Below are 25,979 nucleotides of genomic sequence, written 5' to 3'. Positions count from 1 at the left end.
CCTCACCTCTCCATCACCTCTCTCCTCAGCTCCCCATCACCTCCCCCTTTCTCCTCAGCTGCCCATCACCTCCCCATCACCCTTTCTCCTCACCTCCCCATCACCTCTCCCTTTCTCCTCAGCTCCCCATCACCTCCTCCCTTCTCCTCACCTCTCCCTTTCTCCTCAGCTGCCCATCACCTCCCTATCACCTCCCCCTTTCTCCTCTTCTCCTCCCCTCTCCATCACCTCCCGCTTTCTCCTCAGCTCCCCATCACCTCTCCCTTTTCTCCTCACCTCCCCATCACCTCCTCCTTTCACCTCAGCTCCCCATCACCTCCTCCCTTCTCCTCACCTCTCCATCACCTCCCCCTTTCTCCTCACCTCCCCATCACCTCTCCCTTTCTCCTCAGCTCCCCATCACCTCACCATCACCGCCTCCCTTCTCCTCACCTCTCCATCACCTCCCCCTTTCTCCTCAGCTCCCCATCACCTCTCCCTTTTTCCTCAGCTCCCCATCACCTCCTCCCCAAACCCCCCTCTCCTCACCTCCCCAGAACCTCCCCCTTTCTCATCACCTCCCCATTACCTCTCCTCTTCTCCTCAGCTTTCCATCACCTCACCATCACCTCCTCCCTTCTCCTCACCTCTCCATCACCTCCCCCTTTCTCCTCAGCTCCCCATCACCTCTCCCTTTTTCCTCAGCTCCCCATCACCTCCTCCTTTCTCCTCACCTCCCCATCACCCCCTGTCTCCTCACCGCCCCATCACCTCCCCCTTTCTCATCACCTCCCCATTACCTCTCCCTTTCTCCTCAGCTTTCCATCACCTCCCCCTTTCTCCTTTTGTCCTCAGCTGCCCATCACCTCCCCCTTTTTCCCATGGTCTATTCTTCTCTCCTATCAGGTTCCTTCTTCTCCAGCCCTTTACCTTTGCCACCTACCTAGCTTAACCAATTACCTTTCAGCCTTTCTTCCCCTCCCCTCACCTTCTTATTCTGGCTTTTGACCCCTTCCTTTCCAGCCCTGAAGAAGGGTCTCTACTGAAATGTCAATGGTTTATTCCTCTCCATCGATGCTGCCTGACCTGCTGAGTTCCTCCAGATTTTTATGTGTGTTACTCAAGATAAGGAAAAAAAAGATTGGCTTTATTGTCACATGCACATTGAAACATGCAGTGAAATGTGTTCATTTCCGTCAGCAACCAACACAATCTAATGATGTGCCTGCAAGAGTCGCCACGTTTTGGATCCAACATAGTATGTCCACAACTCACTAACCCCAACACATACGTTTTTGGAGTGTGGGAGGAAACCAGAGCACCTGGAGGAAATCACATGGCCATGTCCCCAACTCACTAACCCCAAACCGTATGTCTTTGGAGTGTGGGTGGAAACCGGACCTGGAGGAAACTCATATGCTCATGGAAAGAACATACAGACAGTGGTGGGAAATTTTTGTCTAGGCCCGATCACCAGCAAACCTATAAGTAATTCTGGATCTCTTCAGGTGGAGTGGATTTAAGGAGTTAAGAATTCTGCTGTAAACGGGATTTCCCACATGTACTTAACACAATGGTTGTGACACTATTACATCTTGGGGCACCGGAGTTCAGAGTTCAGTGCTGGCATCCCCCGTAAGGAGCCTCTGTATATCCTCCCCGTGGAATGTGTGAGATTCCACTGGCTGTTCCAGGTTCCTCCTACAGTCCAAAGACGAATTGGTTAGCAGGTTAAAAGGTCATTGTAAATTGTCCTGTGACTGGGTTAGGGTTAACTCAGGGTTGTCAGGAGTTGTGGGCAGCGTGTTTCAAAGGCACTGCATCTCTAAATAAATAAGTAAAATTGACAAAGGTTGCAGCCCGCTGGCTGTCCACACCCAGTCTCGTCTGCCTGTCGAAGTGGTGTACCAGGGTGTGCCTGCTGACACACACAAACACTGCTATCAAGTCACCTCTCATCCTCCGTCACTCCAAAGGGAAAAGCCTAGCAGACCCTACATTAGATGGGGCTGATCACGAACGTTAGGTCCCAGATTTCTACTTGATACACAAGCCAGGGCAGTACAATATGGAGAGCAAACTGTTGCCAATGCAGCAGGCTCCCCCTCCCCATAAAGCTGATGAACCCAAAGGAACGGCAGAGACCGATACTGTTTGGCACCAGCAGCACCACAGGAGTTGCTAGTCAGTATTGAACTCAATGTAGGACTGCCTTAGGTAATCCAGCTCCATATTTTTCCTTGAAGCCTCTTGCATGAGGGGGTTTGAGATCAAAGTTTTTCTTCTCCTAGATGAGCTGCTTTCCTAGGCCAAGGAGCCCCATCTCCCTGAAGCAACTGGCTTTAAGGCACCAGACCTGTTGAGTTCCTCCAGCATTTTGTGTGTTGCATTTAACAGCTTTTGCCATTTCTCTCAGTAGAAACGGTTTCGCCAGATTTAGTAGCTAAGCACACGTGAAGGACAGGTGCTGGACTTGATCGTTAGAGGCTATTTGAGACACACGCCATTGGAAGCACTTAATAGGTAGTGGGAGCTTATGCCCACGACCACCTCCCCCCGCCAGCTTTAACAGCCTTAAGGAGCCAGGTTCCGGAGAAGACTTTCGGAAACACGTGGTTCTGCGGCAAATGTTTAAATTTTGCTGATCCAACCAGTATTCCAATCATCTCAGTTTACATGTTTCTCCCTGACTCAGGAATCCACAGGGGGATTATTCTCCATGTGTCACCATCAGTCTGACAGGAGTAGGGAAAAGCGACACCCTCCCTCGCTCCTTCAATTTTCAATTAGCTTCAATTTTCAAGATAGTTTAATGTCCCATTTTGTACACAAGTGTAAAGGAGAATCAAATAATTGATACTCTGTATCCAAAGCTGCACAAAAAACCCACAATAAGACAAAGAACACACTAAATATAAATACATAAGATAGCTTGTATACATTGATTGTATGTCCATAAAGTGACACTAGTCTGTACATAAGGTGACTAACAGGAAATTATAAAGTAGAGGAGTTGGAGGTGTTAGCCTTACTACTTGGGGAAAGTAAATAATTTTGAGTCTGGTGATCCTGGTGTGGATGCTGCACAGCATCCTCTCTGATGGGACTGGGACAAACCGTCCATGAGCAGGGTAGGTGGGATCCTTCATGATGTTACTGGCCCTTCTCCCGGCATCCTTCACTTACCGATGGGCTGCTGGACGAGGATGGTGTCCGGGAAGGTAGCTGTGGCGATGCCACCACTGCCATGAACTGCCTTTACCCGCACCTTCAGCTTGTCTCCCTCTGTCAGGTTTTTAATCACCAGAACGTTCTTCGTGGTCAATTCCTTGTTGGCCGGCACCCAGGTCTGAGCTTGGAGAAGACATGCAGGAATTAGTAGAGAGTCCCAGCACAACACTTCCAGAGTGAGTGTTTGTGTGCATTAGAAAACCTCAGAGCAACACACACACACACACACACACACACACACACACACACACAAAACAATGTAGGAGCTCAGATCGCAACATTTCAAAGTAAATTTGGTATCAAAGTGCATATATGTCACCATATACACCCTGAGACTCATTTTCCTGTGGGCATTCATAGTAAACAAAAAGAAACACAATAGAATCAACGAAAAACCACACATGGCAGAGACGGACAAACAACCAATGTGCAAAACAGAACAAATTATAAACAGAAAATAAAGGGAAATAAATAAATGAAAGATAGATAGACAGGCAGATAGATAGACAGACAGATGGACGGACAGATAGATAAGCAACCAAGCAATATATATCAAGAACTTGAATTGTAGAGACCTTAAACGTGAGCCAGTGATGGAGTTAGTTCAGTATTAGAAAGTATAGTCAACATACCTTTATGTGTGGTAGGTCATGCCAAACCAATCTTATAGAGTTTTTCAAGGAGGTTATCAGGAAAGTTGATGAAGGCAAAGCAATGGACTTTAGCAAGGCATTTGATAGGTTCTGCGTGGGAGGTTGGGCAGTAAGGTTTGTTACTTGGTATTCAGGATGAGGTAGTAAATTGGATTACACTCTGGCATCACAGAAAAAGCCAGAGAGTGGTGGTAGATGGTTGCTTCCCTGACTGGAAGCCTGTGACTAGTGGAGCGCCACAGATGTCGATTGTTGTCTGTTGTTGTTTGTCAGTAATCTGTCTGCTAATGGGGTTAACTGGATCAACAAATTTGCAGATGACACCAAGGATGGAGGAGTGATGGACAGCATGGAAGACTGTCAAAGCTTGCAATGGGATCTGGACCAGCTGGAAAAATGGGCTGAAAAATGTCAGATGGAATTTAATGCAGACCAAGTGTGAGGTGTTGTAGGACCAACTAGGGTAGCTGTTACACAGTGAATGTGAGGCACGAGGGAGTGCGGTAGAACTGAAGAATTGGGGAAATACAGAACCATAATTCCTTGGAAGTGCCATCACAGATAGATAGAGTCATAAAGCTTTTGGCACATTGGCCTTCATAAATAGAAGTACTGAGTATACAGTACTGCAGGTGTTAGCGCAACCCTATTACATCGGAGTTCAAAGTTCAGTTCCAGGGTACTCTGTAAGCAACTTTGTATGTTAATTCCCAAGTGTGTGTGGGTTTCCTCCAGGTGCTCCGGTTTTGCCCCACAGTCCAAAGACATACCGGTTACTAGGTCTCTGTATAATTGGTCATTGTAAATTGTCCTGTGATTAGGCGAGAGTTAAATTGGTAGGTTTCTGTGGGATGAAGCTCAAAGGGGCCAGAAGGGCCTGTATCTCTAACAAAGTCAATCAATAAGAGTTGGGTGTTCTGTTGTACTTGTCTATGACTTTGGGTCCGCCTCATTTGGAGTACTGTGTGTAGTTCTGGTCACCTACCTACCGGAAAGATATCACTAAGATTGAAAGAGTTCTGAGAAACTCTACAAAATGTTGCCTGGACTTGAGGACCTGAGTTATAGGGAAAGTTTGAATACGTTACAACTTTATTCCCTGGAGTGTAGGAGAATGAGGGGAGATTTGATAGAGGTGTACAAAATTATGAGGGGTATAGACAGGGTAAATGCAAGTAGGCTTTTATGACAGAGGTTGGGTGAGACTAGAGGTAGAGGTCATAGGTTAAGGGTGAAAGGTGAAATGAGTAACGGGAACCTGAGGGGAAACTTCTTCACTCAGAAGAAGGTGAGAGTGTAGAATGAACTGCTGGCAGAAGTAGTGGGTGTGAGTTTGATTTCAACATTTTGATAAGTACACGGATGGGAGGGGTATGGCAGACTGTTGTCCTGGTGCAGGCCAATGGACAAGGCAGATCAATACTTCGTCACAGACTGCATCACCATCATGTATGGAGGGGCCACTGCACAGGATCAGGAAAAGCTGCAGAGGGTTGTATGCAGCCAGCTTCATCATGCACAAGCCTCCCCACCATCAAGGACACCATTTGAAAGCAATGTCTCAAGATTAGGCATTCACCACCAAGGATCCTGACCACCCAGGACACACCCTCTTCTCATTACTACCATCAGGGAGGTTAAGGAGCTTGAAGACACACATTCAATGTTTTAGTAACAGCTTCTCCTCTACCACCATCAGATTAATGGAATGATGAACACCATCTGAGTGTCCACTTTATTATTAACACCTATACACCTGCTCGTTAATGCAAAATTGTTGGTGCCAGATGGGGTGGTTCGAGTATCTCAGAAACTGCTGATCTCCTGGGATTTTCACACACAACAGTCTTTAGAGATTACAGAGAATGTCGTGAAAAACAAACAGCATTCATTGAGCTGCATTGCTGTGGGCAAAAATGCCTTGTTAATGAGAGGTGTCAGAGGAGAATGGCCAGACTGGTTCAAGCTGATAGAAAGATGCCAGTAACTCAAATAACTGCCTGTTACAAAACAGTGGTGTGCAGAAGAGCTTCTCTAAATGCACAACACAGCAAACCTTGAAGTGGATGGGCTACAACAGCAGAAGACTATGAGCATACATTCAGTAGCAATTTTATTAGGTGCAAAAGTACCTAATAGTGGTCACTGTATGAATGTTTCTTATTGCAATTTACCATATTATTTTATACATACGGATTGCACTGTACTGCTCCACAAAGCAACAACTTTCCCAAAATTTCAGTCAGTGATAATAAACCTGACTCTGATTGTGAAAGTCCTGTTTCAGTTCTGTGGTGCTCCATGACCTTAGACCCAGTCTAACGTTTGGTAACTCACTCCACCTTCTGCAACTCCAAAGTTTTCTTGAAGGAATTGTCTCCACTAAATCAATGCCTGGGAACCTGTTTGTAGACAGCAGCCTGTCTGACTGGCAAACCCACCTCTGACCTAAAGGCACGAGTGGTTATATTTCAGTAGGAGTTTGAGGGGAATTGGTATGTCACCAAAGACTCTCGCAAATTTCTGCAGAGAATTCTGGTTGCATCACCGTCTTGTATGGAGAGGCTACTGCACAGGATCAGAAAAAGCTGTGGAAAGTTGTAAACTCATCCAGGTCCATTGTGGGCACCAGCTTCCCCAGCATGGAGAACACCTTCAAAAGGCAGCTTCCATCATTAAGGACACCCATCTCCCAGGACATGCCCTCTTCTCATTGCTGCCATCAGGGAGGAGGTACAGGAGCCTGAATGCACACACTCAATGTTTCAGGAACAGCTTCTTCCCCTCTGCCATCAGAGAGGCCATGATAACAGAGTGGTTAGCACAACACCATTACAACTCGGTGTTCCGGAGTTCAGAGTTCAATTCCAGCGCCAGTCTCTGTATGCCCCCCCCCCACCTGCTGAATGCGAGGAGTTTTCCCAGTTGCTGCTTTCCTCCCACAGTCCAAAGTCCAAAGACACATGAAGAATTTGGTGTCAACAATCATCTTGAATGTTACAACGAAAATGAAGGTTTAGAGGATGCAACAGTGTAGCTGTTAGAGTGCTTAGAGTGGACAGTTGATGTTTATTCATTTGGGTTGATCAACACCAAATTAAAGCTGTGATTTTAGGTATTTCAGGCGGGGAGGCAATGAAGGCTGATCATTATCTACACTAGGAGTGTGTGCTGATTTTGTTCATTTACAGTCAAAAGAACACAACAATGTACACTGGGTGAATTCCTCTGTCAATAGGAACTAACACACTATTTTATAGTACTGTAGAAATAGTGGGGGCATTGTAACCTGTTCTGTATTTCGTTTAAATACAGAATTTGTTACTTAGTTAAATTAAAAGAATTGCAGTGTGATTGAATTCATATTGCAATTTGAGAGGGAGAAGTACAAGTCCCATGTATCAGTATCACAATGGAATAAAGGCATGAGAGAGGAGTTTGCCCAGGTAGATTGGAGGGGGGTACAGGCAGGGATGATGGCAGAGCAGAGATGGCTGAAGTTTCTGGGAGTAGTTCACAAGGTGCTGGCTGGATATGTCCCACAGTAGAAGTAGCAATTCAGTGATTCAGGAACAGCTTCTTCCTCTCTGCCATCTGACTCCTGAATGGACTTTGAAGATTTGGACACTACCTCACTTTTTAAAATATACAGTATTTCTGTTTTTGCACATTTTTAATAATCTATTCAATATGTGTAATTGATTTACTTGTTTATTTATTGTTATGTTTTATTTTAATTATTTTTTCTCTCTCTGTTAGATTATGTATTGCATTGAACTGCTGCTGTTAAGTTGACAAATTTCACGTCACATGCCAGTGAAAATAAACCTGATTCTGATAATTCTCAAATGGCAGGGCTAGGCAACTGTGGCTGACAAGGGAAATTAGGGACTGCATAAAAGCCAAGGATAGGACATATAAGGTAGCAAAAGTGAGTGGGAAGTTGGATGATTGGGAAGCTTTTAAAATCCAAAGGCAACTAAAGAAGCTATAGAAGGGAAAAGCTGAAATATGAGGGCAAACTAGCCAATAATATAAAGTAGGATACTGAAAGATTTTTCAGTTATATAAAGAGTAAAAGGGAGGTGATATTGGGCCACTGGAAAATGATGCTGGTGAGGTAGTAATGGGGGACAAAGAAATGGCAGATGAACTTAATAAGTACTTCGCTTAGGTCTTCGCTGTAGAAGATACTAGCTGTGTGCCAGAGGTCCGTGAGTGTCAGGTAGCAGGAGTGAGTGCCATTGCTATTACAAAGGAAAAAGGGCTAAGCAAACACAAAGGTCTTAAGGTGGATAAGTCACCTGGACCAGATGGACTACATCCCAGAGTCCTGAGAGAGGTTGCTGAAGAGATAACAGATGCATTGGTCATGATCTTTCAAGAATCATGTTGCCTGGATTGGGGAGCATGCCCTATGAGAATAGGTTGAGTGAATTTGGCCCTTTCTCCTTGGAGCGGCAGAGGATGAGAGGTGACATTACAGAAGTCTATAAGATGATGAGAGGCATCGATCGTGTGGATAGTCAGAGGCTTTTCCCAAGACTGAAATGGCTAACACGAGAGGGCACAGTTTTAAGTTGCTTGGAAGTAGGTATGGAGGAGATGTCAGGGGTAAGCTTTTATGCAGAGAGTGGTGGGTGCGTGGAAAGTGCTGCCGGCAACGGTGGTGGAGGCAGATACGATAGGGTCTTTTAAGAGACTCCTGGATAGATACATGGAGCTTAGAAAAATATAGGGCTATGGTAGGTAATTTCTAAAATAAGTACATTTTCAGCGCAGCATCGTGGGCCGAAAGGCCTGTATTGTGCTGTAGGTTTTCTATGTTTCTTATCACTTGATTCTGGCATGGTCCCAGAGGACTTGAAGATTGCAAATGTCACTCCACTCTTTAAGAAGGGAAGAAGACAAAAGAGAGGAGATTATAGGTCAGTTAGCCTAACCTCAGTAGTTGAGAAAGTGTTGGATTCCATTATTAAGGAAGAGGTTTTGGGGTACTTGGAGACAAATGATAAAATAAGTAAAAGTCAGCATGGTTTCTGTGAAGGGAAATCTTGCCTGACAAATCTTCGAGGAAGTAACAAGCAACAAAGGAGAGGCAGTGATGTCATTTACTTGGATTTTCAAAACACATTTGATAAGGCGCCACTCATGAGGCTGCTTAACACGATAAAATCCCATGGCATTACAGGAAAGATACTGGCATGGATAGTGGAATGGCTGACAGGAGGAGACATTGTGTGGGAATAAAGGAGGTCTTTTCTGGTTGTCTGCCAGTGACTAGCGGTGTTCCTCATGGGTCAGTATTGGAATCACTGCATTTCACACGGTTTGTCAATGATTTAGATAATGGAATTGATGGCTTTTTAGCAAAGTTTGCAGATGATACAAAGATAGCTGGAGGAGTAGGTTATGCTGAGGAAGCAGCAGGACTTAGACAAATGGGCAAAAAAGTGGCAGATGGAACACAGTGTTGGGAAATGTATGAACGTGCATTTTTGTAAAAGGAGCAATAGTGTGGACTATTATCTAAATGGGAAAACATTCAAACATTAGAGGTGCAGAGGGACTTAGGAGTCCTCGTGCAAGACTCCCAGGAGGTTAATTTGCAGGTTGAGTCTGTGGTAAAAAAGGGAAATGCAATGTTAGCATTTATTTAAAGGGGAATAGAATATAAAAGTAAGGAGATAATGCTGAGCCTTTATAAGACACCAGTCAGGCTGCACTTGGAGTATTGTCAACAGTGTTGGGCCCCTTATCTCAGAAAGGATGTGTTCTCATTGGAAAGGGTTCAGAGGAGATTCATGAGGATGATTCCAGGAATGAAGGGGCTAACATATGAGGAGAGTTTGGCAGCTTTGGGCCCGTACTCACTGGAATTTATAATAATGCAGGAGGATCTCATTGAAACCTACTGAATGTTGAAAGGGTGGATATGGAGAGTATGTTTCCCGTGCTGGGGATATCCAGATCTAGAGGGCACAGCCTCAAAAATGAGGGGCGACCTTTTAGAACAGAGGTAAGGAGGAATTTTTTTTAGCTAGAGAGTAGTGAATCTCTGGAATGTTCTGCCACAGACTGTGCTGGAGGCTAAGTCTGTGTGTATATTTAAAGTGGAAGTTGATAAATTCCTGATCGGTCAGGGCATCAAAGGATGTGGTGAGAAGGCAGGTGTATGGGGTTGAGTGGGATCCGGGATCAGCCATCAGCAGAACAGACTTGATGGACTGAATGGCCTAATTCTGCTCCTGTGTCTTATGGTCTTATGGTCTAAATGGTAGTTTGTCTTTTTTTAACTATTTCCATGAAACAGGCTAATTGGGGCAGCTGCTTAATTGGGCCAAAATGTACTGGATCTGACGTGGCCGAATTAACCAAAATGCATTGTAATAAGCTTTTGTGAGTTTCTCTCATAATTGATTCCTATCCATCTGTAATTGACCTTGGTGCTGGTGGTGAGACACCTTCTCAAACCACAGTAGTCTGTGCAATCATGAGGTGTAGGAGAAGAATTCAGCTATTCACCATATTAAGTCTGCTTCAGTTCTCTCTATGCTCTGTGGACATCAGACCCAGGCGATGAACAAACGACGATGAGGAAGCAGTGTGCATGTGGCAAAATCTGCAAGAACAATCGTGGCTTGAAGATCCACCAAGCAAGGATGAAGTGTTTGGCGGGAGCAGGAGCAGCACAACGCGCAGGTGCTCAACGTGGTGGGACAAAGAAGGGTCCAGGCCCAGAGTCACCCCATAGTGCCCGGAACCTCCAAGTGTTGCAAACTAATCCCTCTAACATGAAGTCTAACAGGAGGTGGATCAAGTGGCCTGCAGCTAACATGACTTCACTGTGGAAGCAATTTGATGAAGATGTGAACCAAATTCTGGAGGCAACGGCAAAGGGAGGGGTTGATAGGAAGCTGCAAGCCATGACAACAATTATTGTAAGTATCGCAGCTGAACGGTTCCCAGTGGAGGTTGGTTGTAGGGGATTCGTAGCCCGTTCTTTAGTTACAGCCTTCAGCATTTTGGGCATCGAGGGAGAGAGGAAGAGGACAGCCATCTGCAGTACCACCAATGCGGCAGAGAGGGCCTCAAGATGGCTGTGGCTCAAAAGAGGGGAGCCATGGAGTCATAAGTAGCCAGCCATCTGGACACAAGCTGGGGTCTGATCAGCCCCGGCTGGGTCACCTGGAGGAGGTTGTATGATGTTGAAAGACCCGAAACACCCGAAACACCCGATGATTCCAGGAACATCACTGAAGATGTGTCCAGAAGCATCAATAGATGTATGTACACAGCTGGAGTCTACTTCCTGTGACATGTGATTTAACCCCTGAGCTGCTTGGGCTTCTTCCCACATCCTGAAGACCATAAGACATAGGAGAAAAATTGGGCCACTCGGCCTATTAAGTTTGCTCTGCCATTCCATCATGGCCGAGTTATTTATCCTCTTGACCCCATTCTCCTGCCCTCTCCTCAAAACCTTTGGCAATCTGAATCACAAATCTATCAACCTCCACTTTAAATATACCCAAAGACCTGCCTTCCACAGCCATCTATGACAAAGAATTCCATAGATTCACTGACTGCTCGTATAGTGGTTAGCATAGCGCTTTACAATACAGGCAACCTGGGTTCAATTCTCCCGCTGCCTGTAAGGGGTTTGTATGTTCCACCGTGACCTGTAAAGGGTTTGTATGTTCCCGCGGCCTGTAAGGGGTTTGTATGTTCCCATGGCCTGTAAGGGGTTTGTATGTTCCCCCCATTGCCTGTAAGGGGTTTGTATGTTCCCCTGTGACCTGTAAGGGGTTTGTATGTTCCCCTGCTGCCTGTAAGGGGTTTGTATGTTCCCCCGCTGCCTGTAAGGGGTTTGTATGTTCCCCCGTGACCTGTAAGGGGTTTGTATGTTCCCCTGCTGCCTGTAAGGGGTTTGTATGTTCCCCCCCCTGCCTGTAAGGGGTTTGTATGTTCCCCCGTGACCTGTAAGGGGTTTGTATGTTCCCCTGCTGCCTGTAAAGGGTTTATATGTTCCCCTGTGGCCTGTAAGGGGTTTGTATGTTCCCCTGTGGCCTGAAAGGGGTTTGAATGTTCCCCCGTGACTGTGTGGTTTCCTCCGGGTGCTCCCGTTTCCTCCCACAGTCCAAAGGCATACTGGTTGGAAGGTTAATTGGTCGGATTAAATTGTGGTTCAGCTGGAAGGGTCTATCCTGCACTGCGTCCCAGACAAACAAATAAATAAATAAAGATGTGATGTTGAGGCTTCACACAGCACTTGGAGTGTTGTGCGCAGTTTTATGCCCCTTATCTATGTGCTGCTGTTGAAGAGAGTCCAGAGGAGATTCACAAGAAAGCAAGTGTTTTAAGTAAGAGGAGTGTTTGCAGGCTCTGGGCCTGTACTCACTGGAGTTTAGAAGAATGAGGGGGGATCTCATTGAAACCTTTTGAATGTTGAAAGGACTAGACAGTTTGTTTCCTATAATGAGGGAGTCTAGGACCAGTGGGTACAACCTCAGAGTAGGATGGGGTCCCTTTAGAACAGATAAAAGGAGAACTTTCCTTTGCCCAAGGGTGGTGAATCTGTCAAATCCATTGCCACAGACAACTGTGAAGGCCAAGTCATTAAGTTTATTTAAAGTGGAAGTTGATAGGTTCTGGATTAATTAGGGTTTCAGAGGTTATGGGGAAAAGGCAAGAGAATGGGGTTAAGGAAGGATAATAGAGGGAAGTATGTGTGTGAGGCCGGTGTTCTGTTCTGGGTGTCAGATGTGGGATGTCTGGGAGACTCCCAGCCTCCCGGATGGCCACATCTGCACCGGGTGCATCAAGCTGCAACTCCTTGCGTGAGTGGGCCAGTGAAGGAGTGGAGCTTTGAGGCTTTGACTCGAGAGATTCTGGCAGTTTTGGCAGTTGGACTGTGCAATCAAGTCAATCAAGATTTGAATAGCTCAGACTCAGCAGAAAGCAGCTGATTGGGCAGTCGAGGTCAGGTGACCAAACATTTTGAAAAGCTCAAACAGATAAATAGAGGGATAGCTCAAGCGAAGCGGCCAGAGTGAGAGTGGACCAGTGAAGGAGTGGAGCTTTGAGGCTTTGACTCGAGAGGCTTCGACAAGAAGAGGCAAAGGACAAGCTAGCTCGCAGTTAGTTTTTACAATGTCTCCTGAGATGCTGATGTGCCTCTCATGTGAGATGTGGCAGTCTTGGGGGAACTCCCCTCTCCCGCAGAGTCACATCTGCCAGTAGTGCATACGGCTGGGCGATCTGGAAGACCGTGTAAGGAATCTGGAGCAGCAGCTGGATGACCTTCGACTCATAAGGGAGAATGAGGCAGTCATAGATGAGAGCTTCAGGGAGGTAGTCACACCTAGGCTGTCAGAAGCAGGTCGTTGGGTGACAGTCAGAGGGGGGAAAGCGAAGGTGAGCAGACAGGTAGCGCAGAGCAGCCCTGTAGCCATTCCCCTGAATAATAAGTTTACCGTCCTGGATACTGTTGGCGGGGACGACCGACCAGGTGTGAGTCACGGTGGCAGGGCCTCCGGCATTGAGTCTGACCTTGTGGTGCAGAAGGGTGGGACGGAGAAGAGGAGAGCTGTCGTCATTGGAGACTCTATAGTCAGGGGAGCAGACAGGAGATTTTGTGGACGTGAGAAGGACACCCGCATGGTTTGTTGCCTCCTGGGTGCCAAGGTCCGGGATGTCTCTGACCGGGTGCACGACATCCTGGTACGAGAGGGAAAGCAACCAGAAGTCGTGATACATGTTGGGACCAACGACATAGGCAGGAAGAGGGATGAGGTCCTGAAGTGTGAGTTTAGGGAATTAGGCAGAAGGCTGAAGAACAGGACCTCAAGTGTGGCGTTCTCAGGATTGCTGCCAGTGCTACGTGACAGAGATGGTAAGAATTGGAGGAGTTGGCAGTTGAATGCGTGGCTGAGGAGTTGGTGCAGGGAGCAGGGCTTTAGATTTTTGGATCATTGGGATCTCTCTGGGGAAGGTGAGACCTGTACAGATTGGATGGGTTGCACCTGAACTCGAGGGGGAGCAATATCCTTGCAGGTAGGTTTGCTAGCATGGTTCGGGAGGGTTTAAACTAATTTGCGAGGGGGATGGGACCCAGAGCGAAAGAGCAGTGAAAGAAGTGCATGGAGTAAAGCCAGATCTAACATACAGAGAGACTTTGAGGAAAGAGAAGCAGAATAAATGGTGTAAAGACAGTAAGGTAGAAGGGCTGAAATGTGTGTACCTCAATGCAAGAAGCATCAGGAACAAAGGTGATGAACAGAGAGCTTGGATACATAAATGGAATTATGATGTAGTGGCCATTACAGAGACTTGGCTGGCACCAGGGCAGGAATGGATTTTCAATATTCCTGGATTTCAGTGCTTTAAAAGGGATAGAGAGGGCGGAAAAAGGGGAGGAGGTGTGGCATTACTGGTCAGGGATACTATTACAGCTACAGAAAGGGTGGGTAATGTAGCAGGATCCTCTTTTGAGTCAATATGGGTGGAAATCAGGAAACAGGAAGGGAGCAGTTACTCTACTGGGGGTATTCTATAGGCCCCCTGGTAGCAGCAGAGATACAGAGGAGCAGATTGGGAGGGAGATTTTGGAAAGGTGCAAAAATAACAGGGTTGTTATCATGGGTGACTTTAACTTCCCTAATATTGATTGGCACCTGATTAGTTCCAAGGGTTTAGATGGGGCAGAGTTTGTTAAGTGTGTCCAGGATGGATTCCTGTCGCAGTATATGGACAGGCGACCAGGGAGAATGCCATACTAGATCTAGTACTAGGTAATGAACCGGGTCAGGTCACAGATCTCTCAGTGGGTGAGCATCTGGGGGACAGTGACCACCGCTCCCTGGCCTTTATAATTATCATGGAAAAGGATAGAATCAAAGAGGACAGGAAAATTTTTAATTGGGGAAAGGCAAGTTATGAGGCTATAAGGCTAGAACTTGCGGGTGTGAATTGGGATGATGTTTTTGCAGGGAAATGTTCTATGGACATGTGGTCGATGTTTCGAGATCTCTTGCGGGATGTAAGGGATAAATTTGTCCCGGTGAGGAAGGTAAAGAATGGTAGGGTGAAGGAACCATGGGTGACAAGTGAGGTGGAAAATCTAGTCAGGTGGAAGAAGGCAGCATACATGAGGTTTAGGCAGCAAGGATCAGATGGGTCTATTGAGGAATATAGGGAAGCAAGAAAGGAGCTTAAGAAGGGGCTGAGAAGAGCAAGAAGGGGGCATGAGAAGGCCTTGGCGAGTAGGGTAAAGGAAAACCCCAAGGCATTCTTCAATTATGTGAAGAAAACAAGGATGACAGGAGTGAAGGTAGGACCGATTAGAGATAAAGGTGGGAAGATATGCCTGGAGGCTGTGGAACTGAGCGAGGTCCTCAATTAATACTTCTCTTCGGTATTCACCAATGAGAGGGAACCTGATGATGGTGAGGACAATATGAGTGAAGTTGATGTTCTGGAGCATGTTGATATTAAGGGAGAGGAGATGTTGGAGTTGTTAAAATATATTAGGACAGATAATTCCCCAGGGCCTGATGGAATATTCCCCAGGCTGCTCCATGAGGCGAGAGAAGAGATTGCTGAGCCTCTGGCTAGGATCTTTATGTCCTCGTTGTCCACAGGAATGGTACCGGAGGATTGGAGGGAGGCGAATGTTGTTCCCTTGTTCAAAAAAGGTAGTAGGGATAGTCCGGGTAATTATAGACAAGTGAGCCTTACGTCTGTGGTGGGAAAGCTGTTGGAAAAGATTCTTAGAGATAGGATCTATGGGTATTTAGAGAATCATGGTCTGATCGGGGACAGTCTGCATGGATTTGTGAAGGGCAGATCGTGTCTAACAAGCCTGATAGAGTTCTTTGAGCAGGTGACCAGGCATATAGATGAGGGTAGTGCAGTGGATGTGAACTATATGGATTTTAGTAAGGCATTTGACAAGGTTCCACACGGTAGGCTTATTCAGAAAGTTAGAAGGCATGGGATCCAGGGAAGTTTGGCCAGGTGGATTCAGAATTGGCTTGCCTGCAGAAGGCAGAGGGTGGTGGTGGAGGGAGTACATTCAGATTGGAGGATTGTGACTAGTGGTGTCCCACAAGGATCTGTTCTGGGACCTCTACTTTTCGTGATTTTTATTAACGACCTGGATGTGGGGGTCGAATGGTGGGTTGGCAAGTTTGCAGATGACACAAAGGTTGGTGGTGTTGTAGATAGTGTAGAGGATTGTCAAAGATTGCAGAGAGACATTGATAGGATGCAGAAGTGGGCTGAGAAGTGGCAGATGGAGTTCAACCTGGAGAAGTGTGAGGTGGTACACTTTGGAAAGACAAACTCCAAGGCAGAGTACAAAGTAAATGGCAGGATACTTGGTAGTGTGGAGGAGCAGAGGGATCTGAGGGTACATGTCCACAGATCCCTGAAAGTTGCCTCACAGGTGGATAGGGTAGTTAAGAAAGCTTATGGGGTGTTAGCTTTCATAAGTCGAGGGATAGAGTTTAAGAGTTGCGATGTAATGATGCAGCTCTACAAAACTCTGGTTAGGCCACACTTGGAGTACTGTGTCCAGTTCTGGTCACCTCGCTATAGGAAGGATGTGGAAGCATTGGAAAGGGTACAGAGGAGATTTACCAGGATGCTGCCTGGTTTAAAAAGTATGCATTATGATCAGAGATTAAGGGAGCTAGGGCTTTACTCTTTGGAGAGAAGGAGGATGAGAGGAGACATGATAGAGGTGTACAAGATAATAAGAGGAATAGATAGAGTGGATAGCCAGCGCCTCTTCCCCAGGGCACCACTGCTCAATACAAGAGGACATTGCTTTAAGGTAAGGGGTGGGAAGTTCAAGGGGGATATTAGAGGAAGATTTTTTACTCAGAGAGTGGTTGGTGCGTGGAATGCACTGCCTGAGTCAGTGGTGGAGGCAGATACACTAGTGAAGTTCAAGAGACTACTAGACAGGTATATGGAGGAATCTAAGGTGGGGCTTATATGGGAGGCAGGGTTTGAGGGTTAGCACAACATTGTGGGCCGAAGGGCCTGTACTGTGCTGTACTATTCTATGTTCTATGTTCTATGTTCCTTGGGGACCGTGTTAGGGAACTGGAGATGCAGCTCCATGACCTTCATCTGGTCAGCGAGAGTAAGGAGGTGATAGAGAGGAGCGATAGGCAAGTAGTTACAGGGGGGCCTTGGGAGACATAAGTGCGTAACAGTCAGGAGAGGGAAGGGGAAGTGTCAGATACTAGGGAGTACCTCTATGGCTGTCCCCCTTAACAATAAGTACTCCTGTTTGAGTACTGTTGGGGGGGGGGCAGCCTACCTGGGGGAAGCAACAGCCTCTGGCCCAGAATCTGGCCCTGTGGCTCAGAAGGCTAAGGAAAGGAAGAGGATGGCAGCAGTGATAGGGGACTTTATAGATAGGGGGTCAGACTGGTGATTCTGTGGGTGCAGTAAAGAAGCATGGATGGTAAGTTTGTCTCCCAGGTGCCAGGGTCCAGGATGTTTCTGATCGTGCCCACGATATCCTGCAGTGGGAAGGTGAACAGCCAGAGGACATGGTACGTATTGGTACCAACAACATAGGTAGGAAAAGGGAGGAGGTCCTGAAAGCAGGCTACAGGGAATTAGGAAGGGAGTTGAGAAAAAGGACCGCAAAGGTAGTAATCTCGGGATTACTGCCTGTGCCACCCGACAGTGAGAGTAGGAATGCAATGAGGTGGAGGGTAAATGCGTGGCTGAGAGATTGGAGCAGGGTGCAGGGATTCAGATTTCTGAATCATTGGGACCTCTTTTGGGGGAGGCGTGACCTGTACAAAAAGGACGGGTTGCACTTGAATCTGAGGGGGACCAATATCCTGGCAGGGAGGTTTGCTAAGGCTATTGGGAAGAGTTTAAACTAGAATTGCTGTGGGGTGGGAACTGAACTGAAGAGACGGAGGAAGGGGCGGTTGGCTCACAAATAGAGAAAACTTTAAAGGTGGGTCTCATCACAGTTGCAAGAATTATATTACAAAACTGGAAAAACCCAGATATCCCACTGTGAAGGAATGGGCTGAGGAAATGATTAAGATTTCATCATATGAACACATGTTGGGAAGAATTAACAGTGAGGGAAAAGTGCAAGATGCGTGGGATCAATTTTGGTTGTATGTTAATTTAAACTTAAATTAGAACTTCTTTCTGTTTCTAAGTTTTATTTGTTTTCCTGTCATGGGATGGCTGTGTAAATATGCTGTACTCTATCTGCTCTGTGATATGCTGTGCTGCTTTGTTAAATAAGAATAAATAATAACAAATTTGAATTACAAAAAAACAAACAGGGAAAGCTTGTCAGCAGTGCAAGGGGGCAGATAGGCAGGTGATAGAGAAGGCATGCGTTCAGACTGATGGTTTGAGATGTGTCTATTTTAGTGCAACAAGTATCATGAACAAAGCAGATGAGCTTAGAGCGTGGATCAGTACCTGGAACAATGATGTTGTGGCCCTTGCAGAGACGTGAATGGCTCAGGGACAGGAATAGTTACTTCGAGTGCCAGGCTTTAGATGTTTCAGAAAGGACAGGGAGGGGGGCAAAAGAGATGGAGGCATGGCATTGCTGATCAGAGATAGTGTCACGGCTGCAGGAAAGGAGGAAGACATGGAGGGATTATCTACTGAGTCTCTGTGGGTGGAAGTTAGGAACAGGAAGGGGTCAATAATTGGTGTTTTTTATATATCTCCCAATAGTAACAGGGACATCGAGAAGCAGATAGGGAGACAGATTCTGGAAAGGTGTAATAATAACAGGGTTGTCGTGGTGGGAGATTTTAATTTCCAAAATATTGATTGTCATCTCCCTAGAGCAAGGGGTTTAGATGGGGTGGAGTTTGTTAGGTGTGTTCAGGAAGGTTTCTTGACACAATATGTAGATAAGCCTACAAGAGGAGAGGCTGTACTTGATCTGGTATTGGGAAATTAACCTGGTCAGGTGTCAGGTCTCGGTGGAAGAGCATTTTGGAGATAGTGATCACAATTCTATCTCCTTTACCATAGCATTGGAGAGGGATAGGAACAGACAAGTTAGGGAAGTGTTTAATTGGAGTAAGGGGAAATATGAGGCTATCAAGCAGGAACTTGGAAGAATAAATTGGGAACAGATGTTCTCAGGGAAATGTATGCAAGAAATATGGCAAATGTTCAGGGATATTTGCGTGGAGTTCTGCATAGGTACATTCCAATGAGACAGGGAAAGGATGGTAGGGTACAGGAACCATGGTGTACAAAAGCTGTTGTAAATCAAGTCAAGATGAAAAGAAAAGCTTACGAAAGGTTCACAAAACTAGGTAATGATAGATATCTAGAACATTATAAGGCCAGCAGGAAGCAGCTTAAGAATGAAATTAGGAGAGCCAGAAGGGGCCATGAGAAGGCCTTGGTGGACAGGATTAAGGAAAACCCCAAGACATTCTACAGGTATGTGAAGAGCAACCAGATAAGACGTGTGTGAAGAGCAACCAGATAAGACGTGAGAGAAAAGGACCAAGCAAGTGTGACAGTGGAAAAGTGTGTATGGAAGCGGAAGAGATGGCAGAGGTACTTAATGAATACTTTGCTTCAGTATTCCCCACAGTAAAGGATCTTGGCAATTGTAGGGATGACTTACAGCGGAATGAAATGCATGAGCATATAGACATTAAGAGAGAGGATGAGCTGGAGCTTTTGGAAAGCATCAAGTTGGATAAATCACTGGGACCGGATGAGATGTACCCCAGGCTATTGTGGGAGGCAAGGGAGGAGATTGCTGATCCTCTGGCAATGATGTTTGTGTCATCAATGGGGACAGGAGAGGTTCCAGATGATTGGAGGGTTGCAGATGTTGTTCCCTTATTCAAGAAAGCGAATAGAGATAGCCCAGGAAATTATAGACCAGTGGTTGGTTGGTAAGTTGATGGAAAAGATCCTGAGAGGCAGGATTTATGAACATTTGGAGAGGCATAATATGATTAGGAATAGTCAGCATGGCTTTGTGAAAGGCAGGTCATGCCTTATGAGCCTGATTGAATTTTTTGAGGATGTGACTAAAAACATTGATGAAGGTAAAGCAGTAGATGTAGTGTATATGGATTTCGGCAAGGCATTTGATAAGGTACCCCATGCAAGGCTTATTGAGAAAGTAAGGAGGCATGAGATCCAAGGGGACCTTGCTTTGTGGATTCAGAATTGGCTTGCCCACAGAAGGCAAAGAGTGGTTGTAGACGGGTCATATTCTGCATGGAGGTCAGTGCCTCAGGGATCTGTCTTGGGACCCCTTGATTTTTATAAATGACCTGGATGAAGAAGTGGAGGAATGGGTTAGTAAATTTAATGACACAAAGGCTGGGGGTGTTGTGGATAGTGTGGAGGGCTGTCAGAGGTTTCAGCAGGACATCAATAGGATCTAAAACTAGACTGAGAAGTGGCAAATGGAGTTCATCCCAGATAACACTACCTCACTATTCTTGCTTTCTTTTTACACTACCTTTAAATATTTTTGTAATTTATAGTATATTTCATGTCTTGCACTGTACTGCTGCTGTAAAACAACAAATTTCATGACATGTCAGTTATAATAAAACTGATTCTGATCAATGGGGGTCAGCAGGGAGTACCTCAAAACAAATACTTGGAGCCAGTTCTCGAGCTGCATGTCCGTGGTTTGTCAAGACTTTCATTTCTGTGTTGGATTCCACATTGTTTTCACACTTAGTCACTTTCCCGATGTCCAGTGCTCATACTAGGACACTGGTTAAAACCCAGTGACCCAGCATCAGTTGGAAGATAAACAGTGTTTAATCTTCAATCTGTTAATCCTCCATCAGAACTGGGAAAGATAAAGCAATTTGAAGTTGAGAACATGGGGGAAGGAAAGATGGGACAAAGGAAATACTTCTGATCTGGAGAGGACAAGACTTGCATGGAGAAGTTAGAGGTTATTAGATTAATAGAGGTAGTATGAGAAAATCAATACGATAAGAAAAGTTGATTTTCATTTTTATGAAAAGGAACTTGATGACGGTGAGGACAATGTGAGTGAGGTTGATGTTCTGGAGCATCATTAAGGGATAGGAGGTGTTGGAGTTAAAATACATTAGGATGGATAAGTCCCCGGTGCTGGACTGAATATTCCCCAGGCTGCTCCACGAGGTGAGAGAAGAGATTGTTGAGCCTCTGTCTAGGATCTTTATGTCCTGGTTGTCCACGGGAATGGTACCGGAGGATTGGAGGCAGGTGAATGTTGTCCTCTTTTCAAAAAAGGTAGTAGGATAGTCCGGGTAGTTATAGACCAGTGAGCCTTACGTCTGTGGTGGGAAAGCTGTTAGAGATGGGATCTATGGGCATTTAGAGGGTCATGGTCTGATCAGGGACAGTCAGCATGGTTTTGTGAAGGGCAGATCGTGTCTAACAGCCTGATAGAGTTCTTTGAGGAGGTGACCAGGCATATAGATGAGGGTAGTGCAGTGGATTCGATCTGCATGAATTTTAGTAAGGCATTTGACAAGGTTCCACACAGTAGGCTTATTCAAAAAGTCAGAAGGCATGGGATCCAGGGAAGTTTGGCCAGGTGGATTCAGAATTGGTTCACCTGCAGAAGGCAGAGGGTGGTGGTGGAGGGAGTACATTCAGATTGGAGGGTTGTGACTAGTGGTGTCCCACAAGGATCTGTTCTGGGACCTCTACTTTTCGTGATTTTTATTAACAACCTGGATGTGGGGGTAGAAGGGTGGGTTGGCAAGTTTGCAGACAAAACAAAGGTTGCTGGTGCTGTGGATAGTGTAGAGGATTGTCGAAGCTTGCAGAGAGACATTGATAGGATGCAGAAGTGGGCTGAGAAGTAGCAGATGGAGTTCAACCCGGAGAAGTGTGAGGTGGTACACTTTGGAAAGACAAACTCCAAGGCAGAGTACAAAGTAAATGGTAGGATACTTGGTAGTGTAGAGGAGCAGAGGGATCTCGGGGTACATGTCCACAGGTCCCTGGAAGTTGCCTCACAGGTGGATAGGGTAGTTAAGAAAGTTTATGGGGTGTTAGCCTTCATAAATCGAGGGATAGAGTTTAAGAGTCGCAATGTAATGATGCAGCTCTATAAAACTCTGGTTAGGCCACACTTGGAGTACTGTGTCCAGATCTGGTCGCCTCACTATAGGAAGGATGTGGAAGCATTGGAAAGGGTACAGAGGAGATTTACCAGGATGCTGCCTGGTTTAGAGAGTATGGATTATGATCAGAGATTAAGGGAGCTAGGGCTTTACTCTTTGGAGAGAAGGAGGATGAGAGGAGACATGATAGAGGTATACAAGATATTAAGAGGAATAGATAGAGTGGACAGCCAGCGCCTTTTCCCCAGGGCACCACTGCTCAGTACAAGAGGACATGGCTTTAAGATAAGGGGTGGGAAGTTCAAGGGGGATATTAGAGGAAGGTTTTTTACTTAGAGTGGTTGGTGCATGGAATGCACTGCCTGAGTCAGTGGTGGAGGCAGATACACTAGTGAAGTTTAAGAGACTACTAGACAGGTATATGGAGGAATTTAAGGTGGGGCGTTATATGGGAGGCAGGGTTTAAGGGTTAGCACAACATTGTGGGTCGAAGGGCCTGTACTTTGCTGTACTGTTCTAAGTGTGAGGTTCATTTTGGTAGGTCAAATGTGATGGCAGAATATAGTATTAATGGTAAGACTCTTGGCAGTGTGGCAGGTCAGAGGGATCTTGGGGTCTGAGTCCATAGGACACACAAAGCTGCTGCGTGATTGACTCTGTGGTTAAGAAGGCGTACGGTGTATTGACCTTCATCAATCGTGGAATTGAATTTAAGAGCCAAGAGGTAACGTTGCAGCTATATAGGACCCTGGTCAGACCCGACTTGGAGTACTGTGCTCAGTTCTGGCCACCTCACTTCAGGAAGGATGTGGAAACTATACAAATGGTTCAGAGGAGATTTACAAGGATGTTGTCTGGTTTGGGGAGCATGCCTTATGAGAACAGGTTGAGTGAACTTGGCCTTTTCACCTTGGAGTGACAGAAGATGAGAGGTGACCTGATAGAGGTGTACAGATGATGAGAGGCATTGATCCTGTGGATAGTCAGAGGCCTTTTCCCAGGGCTGAAATGACTTGCACGAGAGGGCATAGCTTTAAGGTGCTTGGAAGTAGGTACAGAGGAGATGTCAGGGGTACGTTTTTTATGCAGGGTGGTGAGTGCGTGGAATGGGCTGCCGGCGACGGTAGTGGAGGCGGATACGATAGGGTCTTTTAAGAGACCCCTGGATTGGTACATGCAGTTTAGAAAAATAGAGGGCTATGGGCAACCCTAGGTAATTTCTAAAGTAAGTACATGTTCGGCACAGCTTTGTGGGCTGAAGGACCTGTAAGTTTTCTATGTTTCTAAATCGGCGGAGCAGACTCGATAACTTAATTCTGCTCCTATGGACTCGTGACACCATCACATCGAGCCGGGCCAGCTCCGCTTTGCTGAACCGGCAGAGTTGGGCGAATTTCAGCCAAGGCTGGAGAACGTCACTTACTGCTTTCCACGCAGTATTCCACAATGTATCCTGCCAAGCCGCTCGTGCCAATGTGCTTGGGCGAGTTCCAGTTCACGGTCACCGACGTGCTGGTTATGTCGTCCACCGTCAGCTCCGTGGGTTCTCCATCGGGAACTGCACAGGAGTAAGAGATAGATTACAGCGGACTTGCATCCAAATCTCCCCACCGGCTGACTGAGATAGATTAGAAAGATAGAGAGATAGAGAGCACAACAGAGAGAAAGAGTAATAAATACAGAGAGTAGGAGAAAAGGCAACAGAGAGAGAAAAGAGCGATAGAAGGGGATAGAGAGCAGAGAGAGAGAGAGATGGAAAGGGAGAAAGAAAGAGAACTCGGGAGAGAGAAAGAAGAGCTTCAGATAAAGGGAAAAGAGGACAGAGAGAGAAACGTCGGCTGTACTTTTTTGCATAGATGCTGCCTGGCCTGCTGAGTTCCTCCAGCATTCTGTGTGTGTTGCCTTGTATTTCCAGCGTCTGCAGATTTTCTCTTGTTTGTGGACAGAGAGAATAATGAGCGATAGAGAGGTGGGGGGGGGGAGAGAACACGAGATAGAGAGAATAAAGAGCGATAGAGAGAGGGAACAGAGCACGAGATAGAGAGAATAAAGAGCGAAAGCGAGAGGGGAAGAGCCCACGAGATAGAGAGAATAAAGAGCGATAGAGAGAGGAAGGGGAAAAAGAGGGCAGAGAAGAGAGAGAGTGATGGGGAGAGCAAGGGAATGCAATACAGAAAGAGAAAAAGAACGACAGAAGGGGCGGTAGCACGGGATGTAGAGATAAAGAGAGGATTAAAAGGGCAGAGATTGCAAAGTCAGAGGGTGGGAAGAAAGCTAGCACAATAGAGAACGAACGAGAGAGAAAGGAAAAAGCAACAGATGGAGAGATAGAGACAGCGAGACAGAAAGAGCACGATTTAGGGAGGGCAAAATAAGAAAGAAATTGAAGGGGTCTAGTGGGTTTGTGAGAAAGACATCGATCCGGCAGGGAGCTCAAATTGTACAGATTTGCGGAGAGAGAGCAAGATCGTCGCTATCCCAGCACGGAGAAAGTAATACCATTGAGGGAAGTAGATGGATAGAAAGAGAACACAAAAGGAAAAAAAGGCGACAGGGGAAGAGAAAGAGTAAAATAACGAGGGGGAGAGAGAATTGTTTTGTTAAATGGGGAAAAGGAGATCGATGGCGGAGAGGAAGGATGAGACCAGAGTTACGGAGAGTTTGAACGGAGCGAGACTAGCGGAGAGATGTATCTCCACACCCGTTGCCTTTTGTCCTGTTCCCTCTTACCTCCTTTAGGGGTCTCTGGATCCATGGTTGGTGCAGGAGAGGCTGTAGCAACTGCCGCGGGTCTGGAGCAGCGGGTGGTCTCTTTAAATAGTCCTCAGGCTGATGTGATCCCGCCCCGCGGCTCTGAATCCTGGCGGGGCAAGGTAGCTGGGCGGAGCGGAGGGCCACCCTGAACTTAGAACCTGGTCCCAGCACACTCACACTCACACTCACAACACAACACACACTGCCACAACGATATACACACACAGTCATACTCATGCTCATCCACATTACAACACTGACACTCATACACACATTCACACACATATACTCACAACCACACATAATCACAGCCAACAGCCGCTAGACAGACACAGGCACACACTCATACACACACTCACACACACTCATACACACACTCACTCACACACTCACACACACACTACGCACAGGCACTCATACACATTCACACACACTCGCAATACACACAAATTCATACATACATTGACACACACACAATACACAGACACACACACATTCACACACACATTCACACTCACACACTCACACATACCCACAACCACGAGCCGCCAGACAGAGATCTATAAACAGCAACGGACCCTCAGTCTACGCGCAGCCCGACGGAAATGGGCAGACCTGGCGTGAATTTTACAGGAGATTGGTATTGGGGTATTGGCCAGTTGGATTCGCCAATGAAATACTCGCAGCTAATGCTATCTCCTAAATTAACACCGAAATACAGGACACAAGACAGCACAGTGGGCTTGTAATAAGATAAACACAGCGAGTGAAAAAAAAATAATCAGCGGAGGTGTCGGGTCAATATGATCCTGATAGATGGGTTTCTACAGTCACTGAAATATGTGAATCTGAATGGAAAGTAATAAATAAAATTGTCAAGCCTCAGCCAATGTGATACCTGCGGCCCATGTGCTCCATGTCAATATGGTGCCCGGTCAGAAATAGCCCGAGAAATGTGCAGTCCAATGCCAAGTGAAGATGGGGGTTGCCAACGAGATACGTGCGGTTAAGGGTACGTACGGAACCAATCAGATTTCCATAGTAATGAGTCTTGAGTGGCCAATTGACGTTAGAGGCTGTGGGAAATACGGTGGATTCCGGTTAATTGGGACACATCGGGACTAGTATATTTTGGCCCAGTAGAGTGGGTGCCCCAAAAAGCCGGTTTCATGGCAATGAAAAAGGTACACAAAAGACAAACTATCGTTTAACTGAGTGACAAATTATGTACTTA

The 25,979-nt window shown here is 46.2% G+C and overlaps 1 protein-coding gene across 1 annotated transcript in view; it reads right to left on the bottom strand.

Annotated features, from left to right (window-relative positions):
* Positions 1–25,281, bottom strand: part of LOC134355953 (myosin-binding protein H-like) — an 87,131-nt gene extending 61,850 nt beyond the window's left edge. The window contains exons 1-3 of the mRNA XM_063066495.1: positions 24,722–25,281; positions 23,415–23,549; positions 3,166–3,333 (exon numbers count right to left, since the gene is read on the bottom strand). Of these exons, the coding sequence (XP_062922565.1) occupies positions 3,166–3,333; positions 23,415–23,549; positions 24,722–24,746 (328 nt within the window). The 5' untranslated portion in view covers positions 24,747–25,281. The remainder of the gene's footprint in view (positions 1–3,165; positions 3,334–23,414; positions 23,550–24,721) is intronic.
* Positions 25,282–25,979: the final 698 nt, after the last annotated feature.

This window comes from Mobula hypostoma, chromosome 13 (assembly GCF_963921235.1).
Source record: "Mobula hypostoma chromosome 13, sMobHyp1.1, whole genome shotgun sequence".
In the NCBI taxonomy this organism is placed as follows: Eukaryota; Metazoa; Chordata; class Chondrichthyes; order Myliobatiformes; family Myliobatidae; genus Mobula; species Mobula hypostoma.
This window is presented reverse-complemented; position numbering and strand designations above follow the sequence as displayed.